This window comes from Dermacentor silvarum, chromosome 10 (genome assembly GCF_013339745.2).
Source record: "Dermacentor silvarum isolate Dsil-2018 chromosome 10, BIME_Dsil_1.4, whole genome shotgun sequence".
Lineage (NCBI taxonomy): Eukaryota > Metazoa > Arthropoda > Arachnida > Ixodida > Ixodidae > Dermacentor > Dermacentor silvarum.
This window is the reverse complement of record NC_051163.1, coordinates 113676686-113695883: the sequence shown is the minus strand read 5'-3', so window position 1 is coordinate 113695883 and position 19198 is coordinate 113676686. Positions and strand designations below refer to the sequence as shown.

The window sequence follows — 19198 nt, the reverse complement described above, 5'->3', positions numbered from 1 at the left end:
GAATGACTGTTACCTTGATTAATATTATCATTCTTTAGGAGGAAGAAATTGCACCTGCTACAAAACACCTAAGAAACTGTGGGAAGCTGTTATTCGTCTACGTAAAGCTGGGACCGACATATTTATATTTTCAGTGAACATTGTTGTTTGGTAACATATTCCAGGTATGCTTCGCCACTGAAGCTAACCTTCAAATCTATTATGTGTTGTGTAGTTTACACATAAGTGTCCACACTTTAATGTACACATGGTGTTCAACAACTGCAAATACGCTAAATAAACTAACTTTGCATAAAAAATAGGTTGTCGCCAAATGAAACATGTTATAGCAATGTCTTGTTCACTACACGTGATGCTTTCGTGCTGTTAAAACACTATTACAATTGAAGGGCTTCTGTACTTTCTGTCTACTATGGGTAATGGAGTCTCACCTATTATTGCTAAAATTTTTTGGGTTTAGCTTCTTTAGGATGTCGCAAAATCAATGTAGATATAAGTACCAGAAACTATGGCAAGCTGGATATAATACTAACGGTACTGGTACCAACGTCATGCCTCGGCTCGCATCCGGTTATTTGCCATTCATCAACACGCAGGCAGACACACGTGACTTGCTGCAGTGGCAATGTCACTCATATTTGAACAATCTGTGTGTTGTTTTTTTTATTTATCTTGAACCTGCAGGGCTGGTGACGTGTTTTAGCTAGCATAACTTAAATATTTTTTTCTAATACTCCCAAAGGTCGAAGGTGTTACAGGGGGGAGTAGTGAAAGGAACAAAATACACATGCACTGACAAAATGAAGAGCATGGTTTGCAGCAAATTTGTTATTGTTATAGTCCTCGATGAGAGCGGATGACAACGATTAAGTGTATAATGTAGAGGCGCATTTATTCAGAATTTTAGTTTTGAATTGCAAGAGTTTGAGGCCCCTAGAGTTCTATGAATCAAACATACTTCTTTGCTTTTCTTTCATTTAAAATTATTGTTTCCAAATCTTGGTGCGTGTATGTTAGATGCACACTTGCACTTTCATGGCTTAAGGAGCCTGTTTGTGGTCACATGGTTGCTTGGCATTGCTATGCATGGACTGTGGGGCCACGTCAGGCTCTTTACGTAGGTTTCTGATCCAAAACGGCCACCTGGTCTTTAGTAAGGACCGCAAAAGTTGATTGATTGAACGATTGGTCTCCATGTCAGGCATAGTACTTTTCGCCTGTATATAGAGCTCATAGTGATTGAAGCGGCCTTTCTCAATGTACATGTCCTAAACTGTCGTCTCAGTCATCTCACAGCGAACTGCTAATAATGTCGCAATCTGTCGCAGGGTCCACCCCTTCCCCGTCCGCAAAAAAAAATGATAAGCGTGATCATTATCAAGTCGAGAAAATGGAACGTGAAATATAAAAGGTAATACAAAAGAAGGTATCACAACCGGCATACCATTTCAAATGTTTCCCTCCAAAAGTCGGAGCTCGAGCCGACTGCACCAACATTTGCGAAGCGCTGGCACTAAAATGAGCAATGGGTCACGATGCTCGCGCCATTGTGCACGAGACAGCCTTACAGTAGTGGAGAGGTAATAGAAGGAAAGCAAAGAAATAAATATCGTAGTGTAGCCACTTCACAGAACGGGAAGGACTCCATGTAGATGAAGGTGTCACCATTCGTCAGTAGGGTTTTAATGCGAACCGCGTCGCAATTTGATTAGTTATTTCGCCCCGTCTGCCGGGTCCTTCGACAATTAAAATAATTTCGCTGAAGCGAAGCCCTTGAAGTGATTGGCAAATAGCAAGCTTATGAAATACTTTATGGCTTTATATTACCGGCTTTTTTAAATAACAAACAGAAATAAAAATTCACCTGCTGGCGGATAGCACAATTCTAATTCTTGAGCTGGATTACGTGAAGAAAGCTGATTTTACATGCACGAGAAATAAAAATGTATAATTGACAAATTAATAAAACTGTACAAATAAAGGTTTTAACTAATGACTATACAGCATATATAGCAATTTGCCAACTGTAGCCGGACACTTCGCAAGTCGTACCCACTTGGAACGACTTCTCAGGATGACGCCAGTTTCGAGATATTCTTTTCCAAAGTGTGTCACTTTACACACTGGGTTCCAGTTAGCTCTGTGCTTCTATGTATAAGACGACGTTCTCGCAAGAAAAGTGAATCGAGAAACAATGCGCTTTTTACGCAATTTTGACGACGCACATCTCGAAAACGATACCATCCACCAGTTACAATTCGTAAACTGCAATTTGTGCCATAAAGCAGTTAGTAACAAACCTCATTAGTAATTTTTTAATTATTCGATTATGGACTATAATTTATCGTGCAAGTAATTCCCGGCTCTTCGAGTGAACCAGTTCAATAATTATTATTGTGCTGCTTGCGATAGGCAATTTCTAAGATTTCTGCATAATCTCAATGTAAAAAAAGACAGCCTATATAAATAAGCTGCCACATGTATACAAATATAGATCACCAATGTTTTATTGCAGCAAAGTGGCTCTTCACAGTCTATAATGCGCAACTGCTGAAAGTTTTGCAGTACCACTTGAAGATTTTTGAAATCCCGCGCCTTTGCAGTGCCACAAATCATACTTATATTTCCATCGTTCCAATGAACTTCGTATGAGTAATGCGAGAGCTTGGTCGTACCAGTCCTTTTACCTATGCACTAATTGCAATGGAGTGCGGTGGCGGGAGAGGTATACGTTGCTGTTCCACTTTCTTCACTTCGTTCTGTGTTTACGATCGAAGTTATCACTTACAAATTTCATGACAGTGACGGTTGTATTGAGTTAAAAAAATTCCCGTGAGCAAGGACTGCAAGGCAGTGTTGAAATTGTGGAATATGACGTAAACGACAGCTCGAAGCAAAGGCAAATGACGGGCACTTTTGGAGGAAAACAAGAATAAGAAATTCGGCGAAGATTATGATACTCCCTATTGTGCTTTCTCCATATTGTGTGTTTTCATTTCGTGATATATTGGCTAGCGCGGACAATGTCTCATGCGGCACATTACAAACGGAGCGAAGTGTGGCGCGACTGACACGCTAATTGAGAAATCGCGAGATGGAGCGCGTGAGTGACGCGTGGGCGCGATTCACAGCAGCCGCCGCAGACAGACTTCCGCTCATGCAGCGCTTTGTTTCCATATATGGTATCGGTGGACACGCTCGACGCATGCCAGTGGCCAACCGACGACGGCGCGCTATTCTGCCGCCGCCATCTCGTAGTGATCGTCACCGCAGAGCCCGTCTTGCGCGGCACTTCGCTCTTCTTCTCACGCTTTCGCCACACCCTCCTCTTTCACTTTCATTCTCGCGCTCTTTTCGCTATCGCCATCTTTCATCTCCCGCTGCGCACCACGTTCGGCCTTTCATCCTCGGCTGTGCTCGTTCACTCGGTTACGCCGAGGTACGAGGCCGATGCGAAACGCAGGAACGTGCGCTCAATAGCTGCCCTCTAAAAATGCAGCTGTTTATTTATTAAATTATTCCGACACAATTATTTTTTAACCTGTTTGACCACTTGGTGTAGTCAAGGACAGCAGGCCCTATTCCACGTAAAAGGAATTACGGCGTCGCTGAGAATAATTCTACCGAACAAACGGAAGTGATGCTAAGTTTTAAAATTTGTTTAGTTTGTACCGAACTTGATTATTACTTTTTCTCAGATTGGAAAACGTTTGTCAGAAATTCAGACCGGCCATCGTAGGAGCATCTTGCCTGCAGTTAAGATGCTCACAGCGTCAACGCGGTGTGAGTCGGTGATCTTGGTGGCCGTGCATGCTGTGCGGCCTCCGAAATCTCCATCACGCGCAGTGTTCGCAAAAATCTCTGACGGGAAACTACGGCTGCCTGCTGTAGATAGAGGCATGTCTTCCATGTGCCCTTAAGCCTACAGAGCAATAGCTGCAGCGTTACTGGGCGGCGTCAACCAGAATGACACCCCACGCCTGATGCGTTACAGCTGAAGGCGAGAGAATGAAACTGTATTTCATAATTTTCCCCAGCAGCGCATATATTACCATATGGTGCAGCTGTCATATAGAAGATGTTCACTTTTCTGTGCAGGCTCATTACCCCAGGGAATGAGAGTATGTTGCATGCATGAACTAAGTTATCACGGTACTCATGTGGAATGCATGAACCAAGTTATCACGGTACCCGTATTATGATGCATAACTGGGCATAAACTAGTTATTTATATTCGTAAAAAAGGCATGAGAGAGACACAGACAATTGGGTTTGGAGCCTAACCAGAACTAAGCCTTGTTGGCTGCTCCGAAAACAAAAGTAGAATAGAAGGAGCGTACGCACGCATGAATGATGAGGGAATCATTGTTGCGATTTAATACGGTTCACTGCTCGGGCTCGTCGGTCAATATTCATGGTGCAGACGAACGAAATACGCAGAAGTGGACAACATGGTCTAGCCCCTTCTGTCCACTTCTACGTGTGCCTTTGAAATCTCTGCGCCTTTCCAACACCATGAATGCTAATGTTGTCTCGGCCTCAGACATTCAAAAGGAACGAAGAGTGGTAGGTTTGATAAGTTTAATAAAGTACAGGCTGATTTTGCTGCCGCGTCCGCACAATGCTCAGCTCCGTACCCCATTATAAAATGGAATGCGCCTGTCGTTGTGCGCTTCCGCTGGACAATCACATCGACTCTGCTGCAAATGTATTCAAGCGCGCAAAATCTTTAAATAGATATCTGGCAGACGCACAGGATAGAAGGGAATGTGTGCTTGTTTCCGCAGTCCTTGTTCGCAGAGAATTGGCAGTGCAATTTTTGCGAGATATCTTGACGCCTGCTGTTGAAGCAATTCGTTTTCGCCACGTCACTAGAATATTCATGGGAGCAATGGAAAAAAAAAACAAGAATGTCTGGAGATGTGTCTCAAACTATACGGCTTGGAATTTCATGCATGCGAATCGCGGCCGCCAGAGTTATTTCTTCGCCGTTTTCTGCTACGGACCGGTTGTGCTCCCATCCGAATGTGCCATTAACAAGTTTACGTTTTCTTTCTGAAGCTCTCCATGTCATGCCGTCCTCGACGTCTTATTCTGACGGGACCAGACAGGACACGAAAAGTATGCTATCTCTTATTTTTTTCTCAAGATAGCGAAGAGGATGTATACGCTATCTAGAAAAGATGTAGAAAACACCGGATATTGGAGGAAGTATTGTCAATCGAAACGCTTGTGTTCCACTGCAAGCATAGAACGAAGCTAGTAAGGAATATATATACATGATATTTGCAAATGAATGCCATCTTTCTATTTATGAGGTAGTGAATATTTTGACGTCATGTTCTTAGCGCAGTTCTATAAAGACATAAAGCAAAACAAAAATAAATAGAAAAAAAATGCCTAGCTTGTATTTCCTGCATTAAATCTTGAGTGTTTTTTTCTTTTGTGGCGTCTTTGACAATTCTTGAGCATTTTAATTTGCCCAATGCTGGGTGCTCTGCCACGACAAAAAGAAAAAAGCGAAAAAAGACATAAAACAGGCAAAGAAGACAGAGAAACACGCACTCTTCGCTAACACCTTTTTCTCAGGTCTGGGAGCATACGCTCGAAGCAGCCATCAGGCAGCTCTCCACATAGGAATGACACTATTATCTAGCGACGGAATGCATGCTACCATTAGGGTTAGTGGACACGCAGGCACAAACGGTGTCCGATGTAGTGTTAGCTGAGCGCTTCTGAAAGAGCACTTTGACAATCGGCTTTGAGTTTCCTAATACCCGTGCCAAGCGAATCGTACGAAAGAATCTTTTTACTTACGCACAAAGCTTTCCTGCACAGCTGCTCTTCCTAACTGTGGAAGCTAAACATGATCAAGCGAATGTCCGGTGGCCTTGACATTGTCTAAATTGAACTTTGGGATAAAGGCGATTACGTAACGATAGAGCTTGAAGCACTAAGCACACCATAAAACAAATGATGAACCCGGTTTTCGGGATACTTTTTCTTGTGTAGTAGCACGCGTGAAGCCTTACTGACGAAACTTATTCCTAAGGAAGGTGGACCCTACCACTATAAACTCCAGCACAACTTATTCAGTTTCCTTAAAGCGACGCTAAAAGAAAAGCTACGCTATGCTGGAAAAGCTCATTACACTTCAAGTATACTGGAAATTTTTAGTCTCGATGAGTCGCAGTCTCGAGAAAGAGGGACTTGAATTTTTTGTTTTAGGTCCTGGTGACTTCATTAGATTAGGGAAGCGTCCGCAGCGGACTAGTTAATGGTTTATCGATAAACAACGATTACATTGCACTCTCAACATAATGAGGTCCGAAGAAACTTTTCTGAATAAACACGAATCAAATATGCGAAACTAGTTTGAAATATGTGATTTCTTACTACCGCACTGGCGCAGCAGCTAGGCGCACCATTCAAGATAGGAAGCCCTGGTTTTGTGCTTTCCACGCTAACGACATTCTCCCTCCAAATGAATGCAAATTGAGCCTTGTAGCGATACTTCACCAGGTTAAGACAACACGCTGTCGTTCCTTACGGCCTCCTTTAAAAGTGCACTGTAGAAAAACAGTAAATTAATTTTGACTGGTAACATATTTTCAATACACCAAAGCTGTCTCCTTTTTTAGGACGCTTAGTTTAATAATAAAAATTCAGATTTAAGCGCAATAAGCTTAATGCGAAGGCCGTAGTAATGGTTTCGATACGCTGGAGCGAGATTCCAGTAGTGGATACTTGAGCCAAAGCTATTACTAAATAATAATTACTACACGATAATTATACTTTTAATGAAATAACATTTCATAGTTTTTTTACAAATCTATATATCCAGAAATAATGGCGAACGAGTTCTAATCATATTTAATGTGGAATGGTGTTTGTATTTTCTCAGGTGTATTTAAAAAACATACTATCGTTAATTTTGTGGCAAGAATTTTATTGTGACAATCGAAAATGTAGGGCTTAGTTTACGTTCGTGAATTTTGCATCGATACCACAGTTTCGGTACGTCAGCGTGACGTGACTGATTACAAGCTATCTTCTCGTATTTTGGCCGTTATGGCTAAGCAAGAGCTCTTGAAACTTGCTGAGTTCTGCGTTTGGCTCCTTTAGAATGCAGCGTATAGTGTATCTTTAACAGTAAAAATTAACTACGGCCGAACAGATAACGTTGCAATCCACGAGGTCACTGCAAACTCGTGCGGCTACTTCAAGGCGGCTTAGTCACCCGTCTTTCAGTTTTGCATACTTTCTGGCTTACCTGCCTTCCATCGCATTAAGAGAGGCTTTTTTATTTAAGTAGGGTAATTTACTAACACAGATAAAGTTATATTTATCTTTAGTCTCCCTCAAAGCGCAGCCTGAGGATCTTGCGTGGCAGGGGTAGCAAGCTTCATATCCAAACGCGAGTGGTAGAGATGCTCATCTACACGTCTTGCACGTAGGGTGAGTTTCACCGCAAACCAAAGAGGGGGGTACGTGTGTTAGTGTGATTTCGGCGAGCGTGTTTGCACTTCCGGGCAACCTACTTCCGGCGCCATGTACTCGGGTGTGCCGCAAAAGGCCCGTGGCTGCTGCCGGTACACCTTGAGCTTGCACATGCCGAAGTCGATAATGCGCACGTGACCGTCCGAATCAATGCAGAGGTTGTCGAGCTTCAGGTCTCTGGGAGGAGGACGGGTTGAAAGTGCAGAGATGCAGTGCGCGTACAAGTGCGAAACAATATACGAGCTCAATGCTGAGGCTGTGCGAAGAATAGTTTAACCCATTTGAGACTGCTAGCGAACGAGTAAGTTCTGTGTGTACATTTTTAGAAGACTGCCAATGGGTCATGGAAGTTGATGTTGAATGTAACCGGGTAAGAATCAGAAGGAGCACAGCCGGTGCAGATTAGAATAGATTAGTTCGTTACGTTTGATTCAGTTTAGCTCTGTTCAAAACTGTGATGTAATAAAAGAGGGTGGCGTTCATTATAACTACTGTGCAGTTTCGGGACGTTAAACCCCTAGCAGCAAGCGCAATAAACATGGGCAAACGCAGTGTGCAGCACACGCGCTACCCTTCCATATGTCCCTGTGTACCGCGCGTCACTTGTAGTATGCCGTAGCAATTAACAAGGCCGAATATATACCCTTGTAAACCTAGCAGGTTATTTCTTAGCGTAGTTAAAGAAAAATGTTCGAACTTTTTAGTGAAACTTTAGGTTTACATTAAACAAAACTTCCGTTTATACATCGATTTAGTTTTACGCTTTAGATGACTATTTAACGATACAGTTACATTATACTGCACAAGAAAACTCTTCTGCTGCGTTTTGTGGAAGCGTCGTAATAACATGAATCCTCAGTGGAGCTTCGTGTTCTAAAGTTGAACAACACATATAACGACTAATCTACTTTTATTCATACGTTAAAGAAATGTTTGCAACAAAACAATGTTTTCGTTTTTAGTCATTTTGATGCTGAGGTACAAGAATCGAATTAAACGAATGAAAGCAATGCTGTCTATTTGCTCACCTGTACACGATTCCCCTTTTATGGAGGAATTTTAGGGCGCAGACAATTTCGGCGGCATAGAACCTGGAAAAACAAATAAACATAGCAGTTTTACACGAAGCAGGTACACCAAGAACTGAAAAAAAAACAAGGATGTCCTCTAACAGAATCACAAGTATTGCCTTTTAGAAGCGAATCGGGCTATCTGCGCTGTTGCCTGCTGAAAGTACGCACTACAAATACTCCCAATCGTATAGTTCTCTGGCTAGTTGATTTTGATGGATCACTTGCACAATTATTCAGTCGCTTCTCACGGTGTATCAATTTTTATTTATAGTAAATGTGTAGGAGCGGGGGTTGGGGTGGGTGGGCGCGGTGTGTTGTGCGTTGCTGACGTTGAGGCTTTTGATTTCAAAGTGGTGCATCAGTTCATAGTTTGCCTCATATGGCTGCTTTCACATTTTAAGTGCTTTAGGTGGCTTGAAGCGGAACACTAATTTCTCTTTGTAGGCATCGTTGAAAACAGCAAAAGCAAACGAAAAGCTTTCACCCTAAAGGCACACTTGTAAACAGTGGCGAAAACCGTATTTTCGTAACATTTTCTAACAAAGTTCAGAGCTTTACCAAGATGTACAACAATGGGCACAAAATTCGATGTTTCAACGAGATTAAATCGTGTATAGATTCTTTCAATAAATTATAGCGCTTGTTTTGGATGATCTATAGAAAGCCATAGCAATTATTTGAGATTGCTTGGAAAGGGCTACCCCCTTGGTGGCTTCAGAGGTCAAACATGTAGCCAATTATGAAACTCCCGATAGTCGCCATGTTTCAAAATTGGACATACAGGGTGTTTCAGCGAACACTTTCAAAAATTTTGAAAGGTTGCCTGTGGCAGATATCACAATTCTAGTTCATGAGCTGGTCTACTCGAAGAGGCGGACATTACTTGCACAAAAAATTGAAATCCATAATCGAAGAATTAACAGAAATTCACTAATTAAGTTTTTAACTAATTACCTGATGGCCCATATTGCAATTTACAAATTGTAGCCGTGGAGTTCGCAAGGCAGATCCACTTGGAACGAATTCTCAGGATGACACCAGTTTCGAGATATTAATTCCCGAACTTTGCGGAGAAATGCATTGGCGTTCCAGATAGCTTCTTAACAAAACGTCGCTTTATGCATTGAAGCACAAAATTAACTACAACGCCAATGCATTTCTCCGCAAAGTTCGGGAATTAATATCTCGAAACTGGTGTCATCCTGAGAATTCGTTCCAAGTGGATCTGCCTTGCGAACTCCACGGCTACAATTTGTAAATTGCAATATGGGCCATCAGGTAATTAGTTAAAAACTTAATTAGTGAATTTTTGTTAATTAGTCGATTATGCGTTTCAATGTTTTGTGCAAGAAATGTCCGCTTCTTCGAGTAGACCACTTGATTAACTAGAATTGGGCTATCTGCCACAGCCAACCTTAAATAAATTTTGAAAGTGTTCGCTGAAACACCTGCACATGGTAATTTATTAGGCAACTATGTGTCGGTCTGCTGATATTCGCGTTACTGATGAACCACAAAACCAACTACAACACATGCTGATGACTGATGATGATGATGCATGTATTTGAATAGGCGGCATAGAAGTTGGGAATCAGCTAAAGCTTCCTTTTAATTAACTCACCGTGATTGAACAAGACAGGGCTTTATCACTCAATGCAAGGCAACCTCAGAAAGAAGCCAAACACTCGACAAGTCCTAGTATTATAAATCTTGCATTTGGACACTTCCCAACAGCCTTCAAGTTTTCAAAACATTGGAATTGGATTTTTTGCTCGAATACGACCATCTATAATACAGTTACTACAAGAAAAGTCCGTCCCTGTCGCTCACCTTGCTCGATCTTGGTCGAACCTTCCGGACTGTTGTATATGAAACATCAAATCGCCTCCGTTCAGGAACTCCATTACAAAGAAGAGGTGGCTCTGGAGTAAAAGGAATATATAATATTGATTCTCTTGCTATATGTATAGCAACATAGTGAGGAAAGTGATACGGAAAAGACAGAAGGGTAAATCAGGCTAAACTTGGTTGGCTACTCTGCTATGGGGGAAGGGGGAAATATATAACAAGGGGTAAAATCAAGTTCACATGCTTCGCACACGCACACACACTGAAGCTCTCAACGTCGAGTCAGTCACAAGCCGTCACCTAGCCGGTATGGATCTTAAGAAGTACAGAATGTATTTTGTGGATTTCTGCGGCGTAGACGCACGACGCCCTGGTCTCAGAAGTTTGTGTAGTAAGTGATGACACTGTAAATGGCCATAGCACAGCTGTAGCAACAACGAAAGGGGCATACGCGTGCATATGTTACAAAACGTGGAAGGTGCACGGATACGTGATACTGCATTCCCTCAACTCAGAAAAAACAAAGACCTCTTGATTCTTGAAAAGATGGAATGAGTATGCGAATTGTGATATTCATTTTACTGTTGAGACGCTGAGATACAGAATAGTCAACATAATATTTTTGAGAGAATTGTAAACATGCGAAGTTCTTGATATCTTGCAATTTTTAGTAATTTTGCTAAAGATGTAGAGGCCTAATTAAAAACCTGCTGCTTACAATTGCTAGATTTTCTCTTATCTTTAACACAACATGCTTCATTTAAATCTTTGAAGAGGTTGTGGAGAAAAAGATTTCTGTTAACATGCAGTTAATATGGGAGCTCCAGAGCTAAGGCTTCCAGTTAAGGACTTAGTTGATGTTCTGGCATAAAGTCTATGGGTGCAACAGGTGGTCTGTCTCAGTAGCACAACTGCGAGTTGGTCTAGTTGGAACAGATTCATAAAAAAACTTTTTGTGAAGAAAACAAATAAGGACGAAGAGAAGGAGCAGCAACACAAGGAAGAGCGCTTCCTAACAACTGGTTTCATTTTCGACGAACCATTTGCCCAAATCTGTGGGGTTTTGAGCAAGTGGTTCTTCAAAAGTAAAACCAGTTGTTAGAAAACGCTCGTTCTTGTGCTGCTCCTATTCTTCGTCCTTGTTTGTTTTGGGCACACAAAGTTTTTTTTAGATGTCTGAGTAGTATGTGTCTACAGAAGGATGTGCTGTATGACCGAAGAGCTTATGGGAATCCTTACGGACATGTTTCATGTGGGGCTAGAACAATTCGTTCCGCTTCTGCGTCTCCCCTCACCTGTGACTGGAAGGTGCAGAATAGGTTGCAGAGGAACGGGTGCTGCGTGCCCATGGCAAGCACCCTCCGCTCGATGAGCGTGCACTCGACGTCGTCGTCCTCCAGCACCACGTCCTTCTTGAGGCATTTGACCGCGTAGTGGCGCTTGGTGCCCTTCAGCTCGGCCAGCAGCACCTGCGACATCACAGCGGGGCAGGCGTGTCATTGTTTCCTTCTCTAATCCGAAATTACGCTGAGAAACATTCACTAGTGTCAGACCCTTCAAAAAATTCCCGCAGAAACTCCTCTGGGAGTTGTCTATATGCGTAAGCATTGTGCCACTTGCTCATATCCACACAGGCTGGTGTCATTATCAATGTTATGAAACTTGATCCGACCAGAACCCTTATCAATCTTCATCGGCCATTATCAACCTGATCGAATAAGATCGGACCATTACCAACTCTTGTCAGTCCTTATCAACCTTGATGTCCAGCGAAGATGTTGCAAAACCACCACTGCATTTGCTGAAGGGGGTATACAAAGCTTTATTGATCGTTCGGATACTTGTTTTGAGCTTGTTCTTTACTGAAACGTATGCTGTTCTGTGTGTTGTATGGGTGATTTCAATGAATGCATGCACTGTTCGCGTCACTTTGCTGAGCGCTTCTAGCCTCATCCTGGAATTCCTATGGAATGCCTATGCCTGCGCGATTGCAGCACAGCAGGAGTACTCAAAGAAAATATAAAATAAACTGCTCTCAAGTTCGGACATTTTTGAAAACACCATCCTCTATGGCTCAGAAGTTCTGCTGTTCATCACTAGGTCGCAGGTTGGACTGCTGCGGCCGCACCGCACTCAGGTGGTGCTGGAATGCAGAGGCCATGTTAAAAACACCAAAAGCTCCAAGCTAATCCGAATCCCGCCACTAGAACGTCTTTCTTAGTCCGCGCGTTTGTGTATGACGTGAAAATCAATCACCCAATGATTTTCGAGAAAGAAAAACGATGTGCAGTGAAGGTCCTACAAGCGAATAGATAGCGTGATCATTGGCCTAGTTTTGTACCTTTAATAGAGATGTTAAACACTTGTATTTGAACGAATGGATGGTTGCCATGAAACTGAGGCCGAATTCGCAAAGCTCTTCATTCGTAAGTGGGTTTTGCCATTGGCCCGCTGCCTTCACTAATAGTACGTCCAGCAGCAGGATTGGCTTGAATTTTCTCTTACCAACAATTCCTGCTGAACAGCTTTTAGTTAATACGGCCTTGATCCTGAGATCTGGATTACATGAACTTGTGTGTCGGTTTCACTTCTTGAGCAAGAATGTTTATTGAAATAAGTAAGCTTTGAGCTCTGTCATCTGATGTAAAACGGAATTGTGATTGGGCCCTGATCCTGAGATCTGGGATACATGAACTTGTATGTCGGTTTTTCTTGTTGAGCATGAATGTTTATTGCAACAAGTATGTTTTGAGCTCTGTCATCTGATGCAAAACGGAATTGTGATTGCGCCCTGATCCTTAGATCTGGATTGCATTAACTTGTATGCCGGTTTGACTTCTTGAGCATAGATTTTGATTTAAATATATAAGCTTTGAGCTCTGTCATCTGATGTAAAACGGAATTGTGTTTGGGCCCTGATCCTTACATCTGGATTGCATGAACTTGTATGCCGGTTTGACTTCTTGAGCACAGATGTTGATTGAAATATGTAAGCTTTGAGCTCTGTAATCTGATGCAAAACAGAATTCTGATTGAGCTCTGTTCTTGAGATTTGGATTACATGAACTTGTATGTTGGTTTCACTTCTTGAGCATGAATGTTTATTGAAATATGAGGGCTTTGAGCTCTGTCATCTGATGTAAAACGGAATTGTGATCAGGCCCTGATCCTGAGATCTGGATTGCATGAGCTTGTATGCCGGGTTGACTTCTTGAGCATAGATTTTGATTGAAATATGTAAGCTTTCTGCTCTCTGATATGATGCAAAACGAAATTGTCATTGAGCCCGGATTCTGAGATCTCGATTACTTGAACTTGTATGTCGGTTTGACTTCTTGAGCATGAATCTTTATTAAAATATTTAAGCTTTGAGGTCTGTCATCTGATGTAAAACGGAATTGTGATTGGGCCCTGATTCTGAGATCTAGATTACTTGAACTTGTATGTCTGTTTGGCTTCTTGAGCATGGATTTTTATCAAAGTATGTAAGCTTTGAGCTCTGTCGTCAGATGTAAAACGCACAACGGTTAGCTAGTGCGCCATCTTTTGTTTGGTAGAGGAGAGAGCGTGTGGAGACTACATAGCTGACCGACGGTGTGGAAAAATACCCTGTGAAGTAAGTAAAGAAGGCCTCGCACTAAATTGACAGCAAGAAGAAAATTAGTAATTTCGCCCCAAGAACGTCAATTTCGCCCCAAGAACGTCATTGTAGCAAATATTCTTGCAACCATTTTCGCACGCACGCACGCACGCACGCACGCACGCACGCACGCACGCACGCACGCACGCACGCACGCACGCACGCACGCACGCACGCACGCACGCACGCACGCACGCACGCACGCACGCACGCACGCACACACACACACACACACACACACACACACACACACACACACACACACACACACACACACACACACACACACACACACACACACACACACACACACACACTTTTTCCACTTTGACACACCTATATGCTCACGCGTAAAACATTTTATAGAATTTTACATCCCAAAGATATATTTACAGCGTGAAAAGTGACAAATGCCAGAAGCAGGGCGTACAAAAGACCGAGACAGCTGATCACACATCACTCAGACTGTTCTCCCTCTTCCGTTCCGCTGCACCAGCGCCATGTGAAAATATTATTGCGCATTTAAGCTCTCTAAATTGTTCACTGTCGCAATGTCTGCACATGCAACGAACCCCGGCTGTGTTCTTCTGTTTCTAAAGTGTCAGTCGAATTTCATGAAGGCTGTTTTAGTCCCAGAACCACGGACTGCTGAGACAGTGTTTCTTAGTGACGATTTTACGCATTTTCTGAAGTTCGTAAAAAAAAAAGAACGATGGAAAATGTGGATGTGGCTAAGCGTTTCATGGTGATATGTTCAGATCGATGAATGTACCCAGCAGGAGTGCCTGCGAAGAAGAAATAAATAACGAAAACAACGCAATGTCGACTAAGTCATAGAGAAAACAAAAAGAGAATGCCGCGCAAAAAAAAAAAAAAAATAACGCGCAAGTTGCGATGCAGTGAAAATACTCAGCGAAAACGCCGTTTTGTGCTACGAAAGTACGCCTAAGCTTTGCACACAGCCTTGCAACATAACGGGTTAAATGTCGCGTGAAATATGCACAATGTGTGCGAGGTATGATCGCTTTTTTTGGGGGGTTGGGGGTCTTCTGGTGAAAGGAGGATGAAGAATGACGAAACAGTGCATCACACTCTAGACGCAAGAAGGAAACCGTAGCGTCAGTGGGAAACACGCTGCTGACAAAGTGTTATTTTTACGTCTCTTGCATGACAAAAAAAAAAAGAAAAACTAAAGTCGCAAACTCTACGAAACACGGCGAGCTGCAAACGCAGCGTGAACCAGGACCATTGGTGCTCCATACCGCGCTTTTCGGTTGCTTCGCTGACCAGCAGAGCAGCAAGCGAAGCTCGACCGTATTCTAAGTGAAAAAGCTTGTACAACATACACATGAAAATGACACTAAACATGGAACACTGAATCAATATGAAATAAAAGTACGTTTCTTTATAAATGCGATATCTTCGTATTCACGGTGCAAGAAGGAACAAATGTATGTGGAAATTTGGTGTTTAATTGTGCGTCCTCCCGCCTAAGTACTTAAGCTGTTATGCGGGAAACGTTCCTAAAGGTGGCGAGGTTTGACTCGGAGGTTATTTTAGCATGCAGTGAAAACGTTATTTATAAGTAAACATCATCGCAGAGTAAAATCTGTCAATATTCAATCACGGAGCTAATGCGAGAACTCCGTGCAGCGTAGTCACCCGTATGTAGATTCATTTTATTTTATGTTATTTACAAGATACTGCAGGCCAAGGTGTGGCCCTTGCAAAAGTGGAAAATCGTTTAATTCATAGACCACAATGACAAACAGAAGATTTGAAAAGTGTGTAAAGGTAAAAGAAGTACTTAATAAATAAAATATAGCTCTAGTAATCAAAATTACGTACAGTGTATACGAAGTAAAGAACATATACGAAAAAAAAAGTTTACAAATGAAACGAAATATTACATATATAAGCTGTATTTGGAAAATGTAGCATATACAAGATATGACTCAAGCATGCACTCCAAACCAAAGCAACACGCCAGTTAAAGGAGCACTTCCTTTTTTTAAATGTACAAGGGTATATTTGCGGACGTCAGTATATCGGCAGGTAGAGCGTTCTATTTATTGACTGTTCTTGCGAAAAAAAAAAAGAAATCTTGAGGCTATTTTTCGAGCGAATATTAGGTTTAGATTGTTAGCGTAGTAATACCTGGTAGGTGTGGCTGATAGGGCTGAATATAAGACTGCCGGTTTAGTCGCAGCTCGCGTCTTCTTATTTGAAAAACAATGTTTGACCATGCTAACTTTCTTCTGGCTTCTAGAGCGTTAAGATTATTGTTTTTCATTACTTTGGTTGGGGGGAATAATGACGACGGTACCAATTATATATGAAGCTAACTGCGAATCTATCGATATGCTCCAGTTTGTTAATGACTTTTTTGTGAATATCTTTCTGCGAGTTTTGTATTATTTTACGCACTTGCAAGAACACCAAGAAGTCCAGGTTGGACTATTATCTAGTTTGTTTTTGTACCCTCTTGGTGAGTTGCCTTCTGCGCATTCATGTGAGATGACTTTACGTTCCACTGTGTTTCATGGAATCTCTGTTGTGAGATGTTTTTTTTATTGCATTTGTGTCACTTGACGTCAAGTCTGACTTTTTATTTTTTTAAACGTTTGTTTTGTTCTCTGCCGGCTTATTATTCCATTTTTAGCATATATTCGTTCTTTCAGAACAGGAGTTGTCACCGCCGCTTAAACGCACCAATATCTCCTAAATATCAATAACCATAGCTTCAATTCACAGTAATACTTCTAGGTTATGCATTACAGCATACACCAATTTGTTTTCCTTTCAGAATAAATGAAGGTGAAGTTTTACTTGAAGATGAACACCGATTTTCTTATTCAAAAACATGTGAAATGCGGAAATGATCTCACAGAACCGCTGAAGCGAATTGAAGAACATTTGTCGCATTTAAGGAAGACAATTGTATTCTGCGTACTGCAAAATGTTTTGATCTGGGGCTTGAAATTGTTTACAAACATTTACAAAAATCTTAAAAGAAAACTGAGCCGCAACTTTCCACCAATATAAGGTGAAGCAGTTTTAGGCTGCGTTTGTAAAATAATCTGGAACGGACAAATATCATATATGAGTTTACAGCCTTGTAGTAATGTCACCATGTTTACGAGGGTTTTCCGAAAGTACTACTCTCAGAAAGAATGGTATACTTCAAAGCAGTGTATAATAGATGTGTTATTTGGTTTAAATGTCGCAATAGTTGCAGACTACAGGATATTTATATAGCTCTTTGTTCCGTCCAGTATTATAGACTAGCAGAAATTTCTGCCTAGTTCTAAACTTTTGCAACTTTCGTCTTTTATTGTAAGCAGTTGACGGCCGAATCCAAAAATCTACAGCGTTCAGTCGGTACAGCGTGCCTGTTTCTTTTAAATGCAATAAACTTCATATAATTTGCCGCCGTCTATGTCGAGCAGCGGATGCCAGAAATGCCCATGTTCCCACATGTTTAGGTAAAAAATCGTGAGCTAAATATTCCTCCTAATGGCAATCGCTATTTCCGCTGGATTTCTTTGTTTCGTAAATCTGCGCCATATTATATTTACAGAATGTGGAAGCTGAAGGTTTAAGTTATTTAGGGCACCTTTAACTTATAGCCGGTATTCCACCATCCATGAAAACTGGCTACGGCTACACATAAAACGCTCTCGTCGAGGGATGCTTCATTGTCTATTAGCTGAGATCTCGGATGTTGCAGGCATAGCTTTGAGCGGCTTAATGATAAACGAGCGGTTAGTGTGTCGGTATGTGCAGCAGCTCGGACTGTCACGCGGGATGTTTGAATCCTGCTTCGCTTGAGGTTAAATGATAGCATCCCTTCTTCTACACGTCATGGTAGCTCAGTGGCTATACCGTTACACTGCTGAGAACTAGGTTGAGGGTCCAGTCGCAGAGGCCATATTTCGATGGGGTGGAATGCAAAATCTTGCATGTACCATGCGCTGGTTGCACAATAAAGAACACCAGGTGGCCAAACTTATTCCAGACTCCCCACTACGGTGTTCCTTATACCCACAGTGCAGTTTCGGAACGCTAACAATTTAATTTAATTTCTTTCGCCTTTCTTTTATGTGTGAGTTCATGTGCGGTTGTGTACACCCGTGAGAAAAAGTATACGGACCACAGGGTCTGAAAAAACTGAATTTCTTCGTAATTACCAAGCTCGCAATGCCAAGTTTGGAATGCAGTCCTCAATTTCAAGTTGCGTTCACAGGAAGGTGAAAAAAAAACGGCTTTATCGCACTACCCCTGGTCTATATACTTTTGCTCACAGGTGTACATGTTGCCCATGTTAGTCCTTTTGAAAAACAATAAGCACGAGTCTGTTGGAGGCCACGCGTCGCTTAAAGAAAACATTGCTGATCCTAATTTAACCTAACCTAAGCTTAAAGTGGCGATGCAGAATACGGGCACTACAACGTAAACATATTCCAATCTGATTTTATACCGTTTCCACAATGAGCCCCCAGCGACTGGCCAAAAAAATTCGGGCCACGCCCACTTCGTCTGTCTGTCACGCGACGTCACGTAAACGGCAAGAGCACCACATCTGGAATGACGTGTACACACTGATTATGCTTGATTAGGCAAAAAAGTACGTTCCCATTCTAACGCCTTATTGACACCTCCGCTATAGATCAAACGTGTTCGGGCGGCGCCCACTTCGCCTCACTGTTAGGCGACGTCCGGAAACTACGAAAGCTCATCATGTGAGAGTGACGTGTACGCGCAGAAGATGCAATAATATGGTTAAGAAAACTGAATATTTTTTCACGATAGTCAGCGACTGCCCCGTTCCGAAAGGAATAGAAGATGACTAATCGCCGATCACTCTGCCACTGGCTACTCGGGAGCTCCTGGCGAGAATGCATTTATTTGTGTATAATAAACATTTACGTTGCAGCATAGCATTGTCGAACTTTTTCAGCTCGTATACGACATCGCTCGGCCAACTCTTACTCGCCGAAAACTTGTTTTAGTGGCATTTTAAACTATCCGTTGTACGCCGCCGTCATTTTCGAGGAGCCACCGAAAGCTAAGCAAGGGGAAGCGGACCAATCGCCGACGCCGGATCTACACTCATCACCCGGTTATCTATCTATTC

The 19198-nt window shown here is 42.2% G+C and overlaps 1 protein-coding gene across 3 annotated transcripts in view; it reads right to left on the bottom strand.

The window, feature by feature from the left end:
• Positions 1-19198, bottom strand: part of LOC119466489 (protein kinase C delta type) — a 711485-nt gene that overhangs the window by 51705 nt on the left and 640582 nt on the right. For 2 of the 3 annotated variants that reach the window (XM_049657504.1, XM_037727002.2), the window contains 3 exons: positions 11717-11890; positions 10404-10495; positions 8529-8591 (listed from right to left, as the gene is read on the bottom strand). In XM_049657504.1, coding sequence (XP_049513461.1) covers positions 8529-8591; positions 10404-10495; positions 11717-11890 — 329 coding nt within the window. Of the gene's footprint in view, positions 1-7541; positions 7678-8528; positions 8592-10403; positions 10496-11716; positions 11891-19198 lie in introns of all 3 variants that reach the window. The other variant, XM_049657505.1, reaches the window with a different exon arrangement.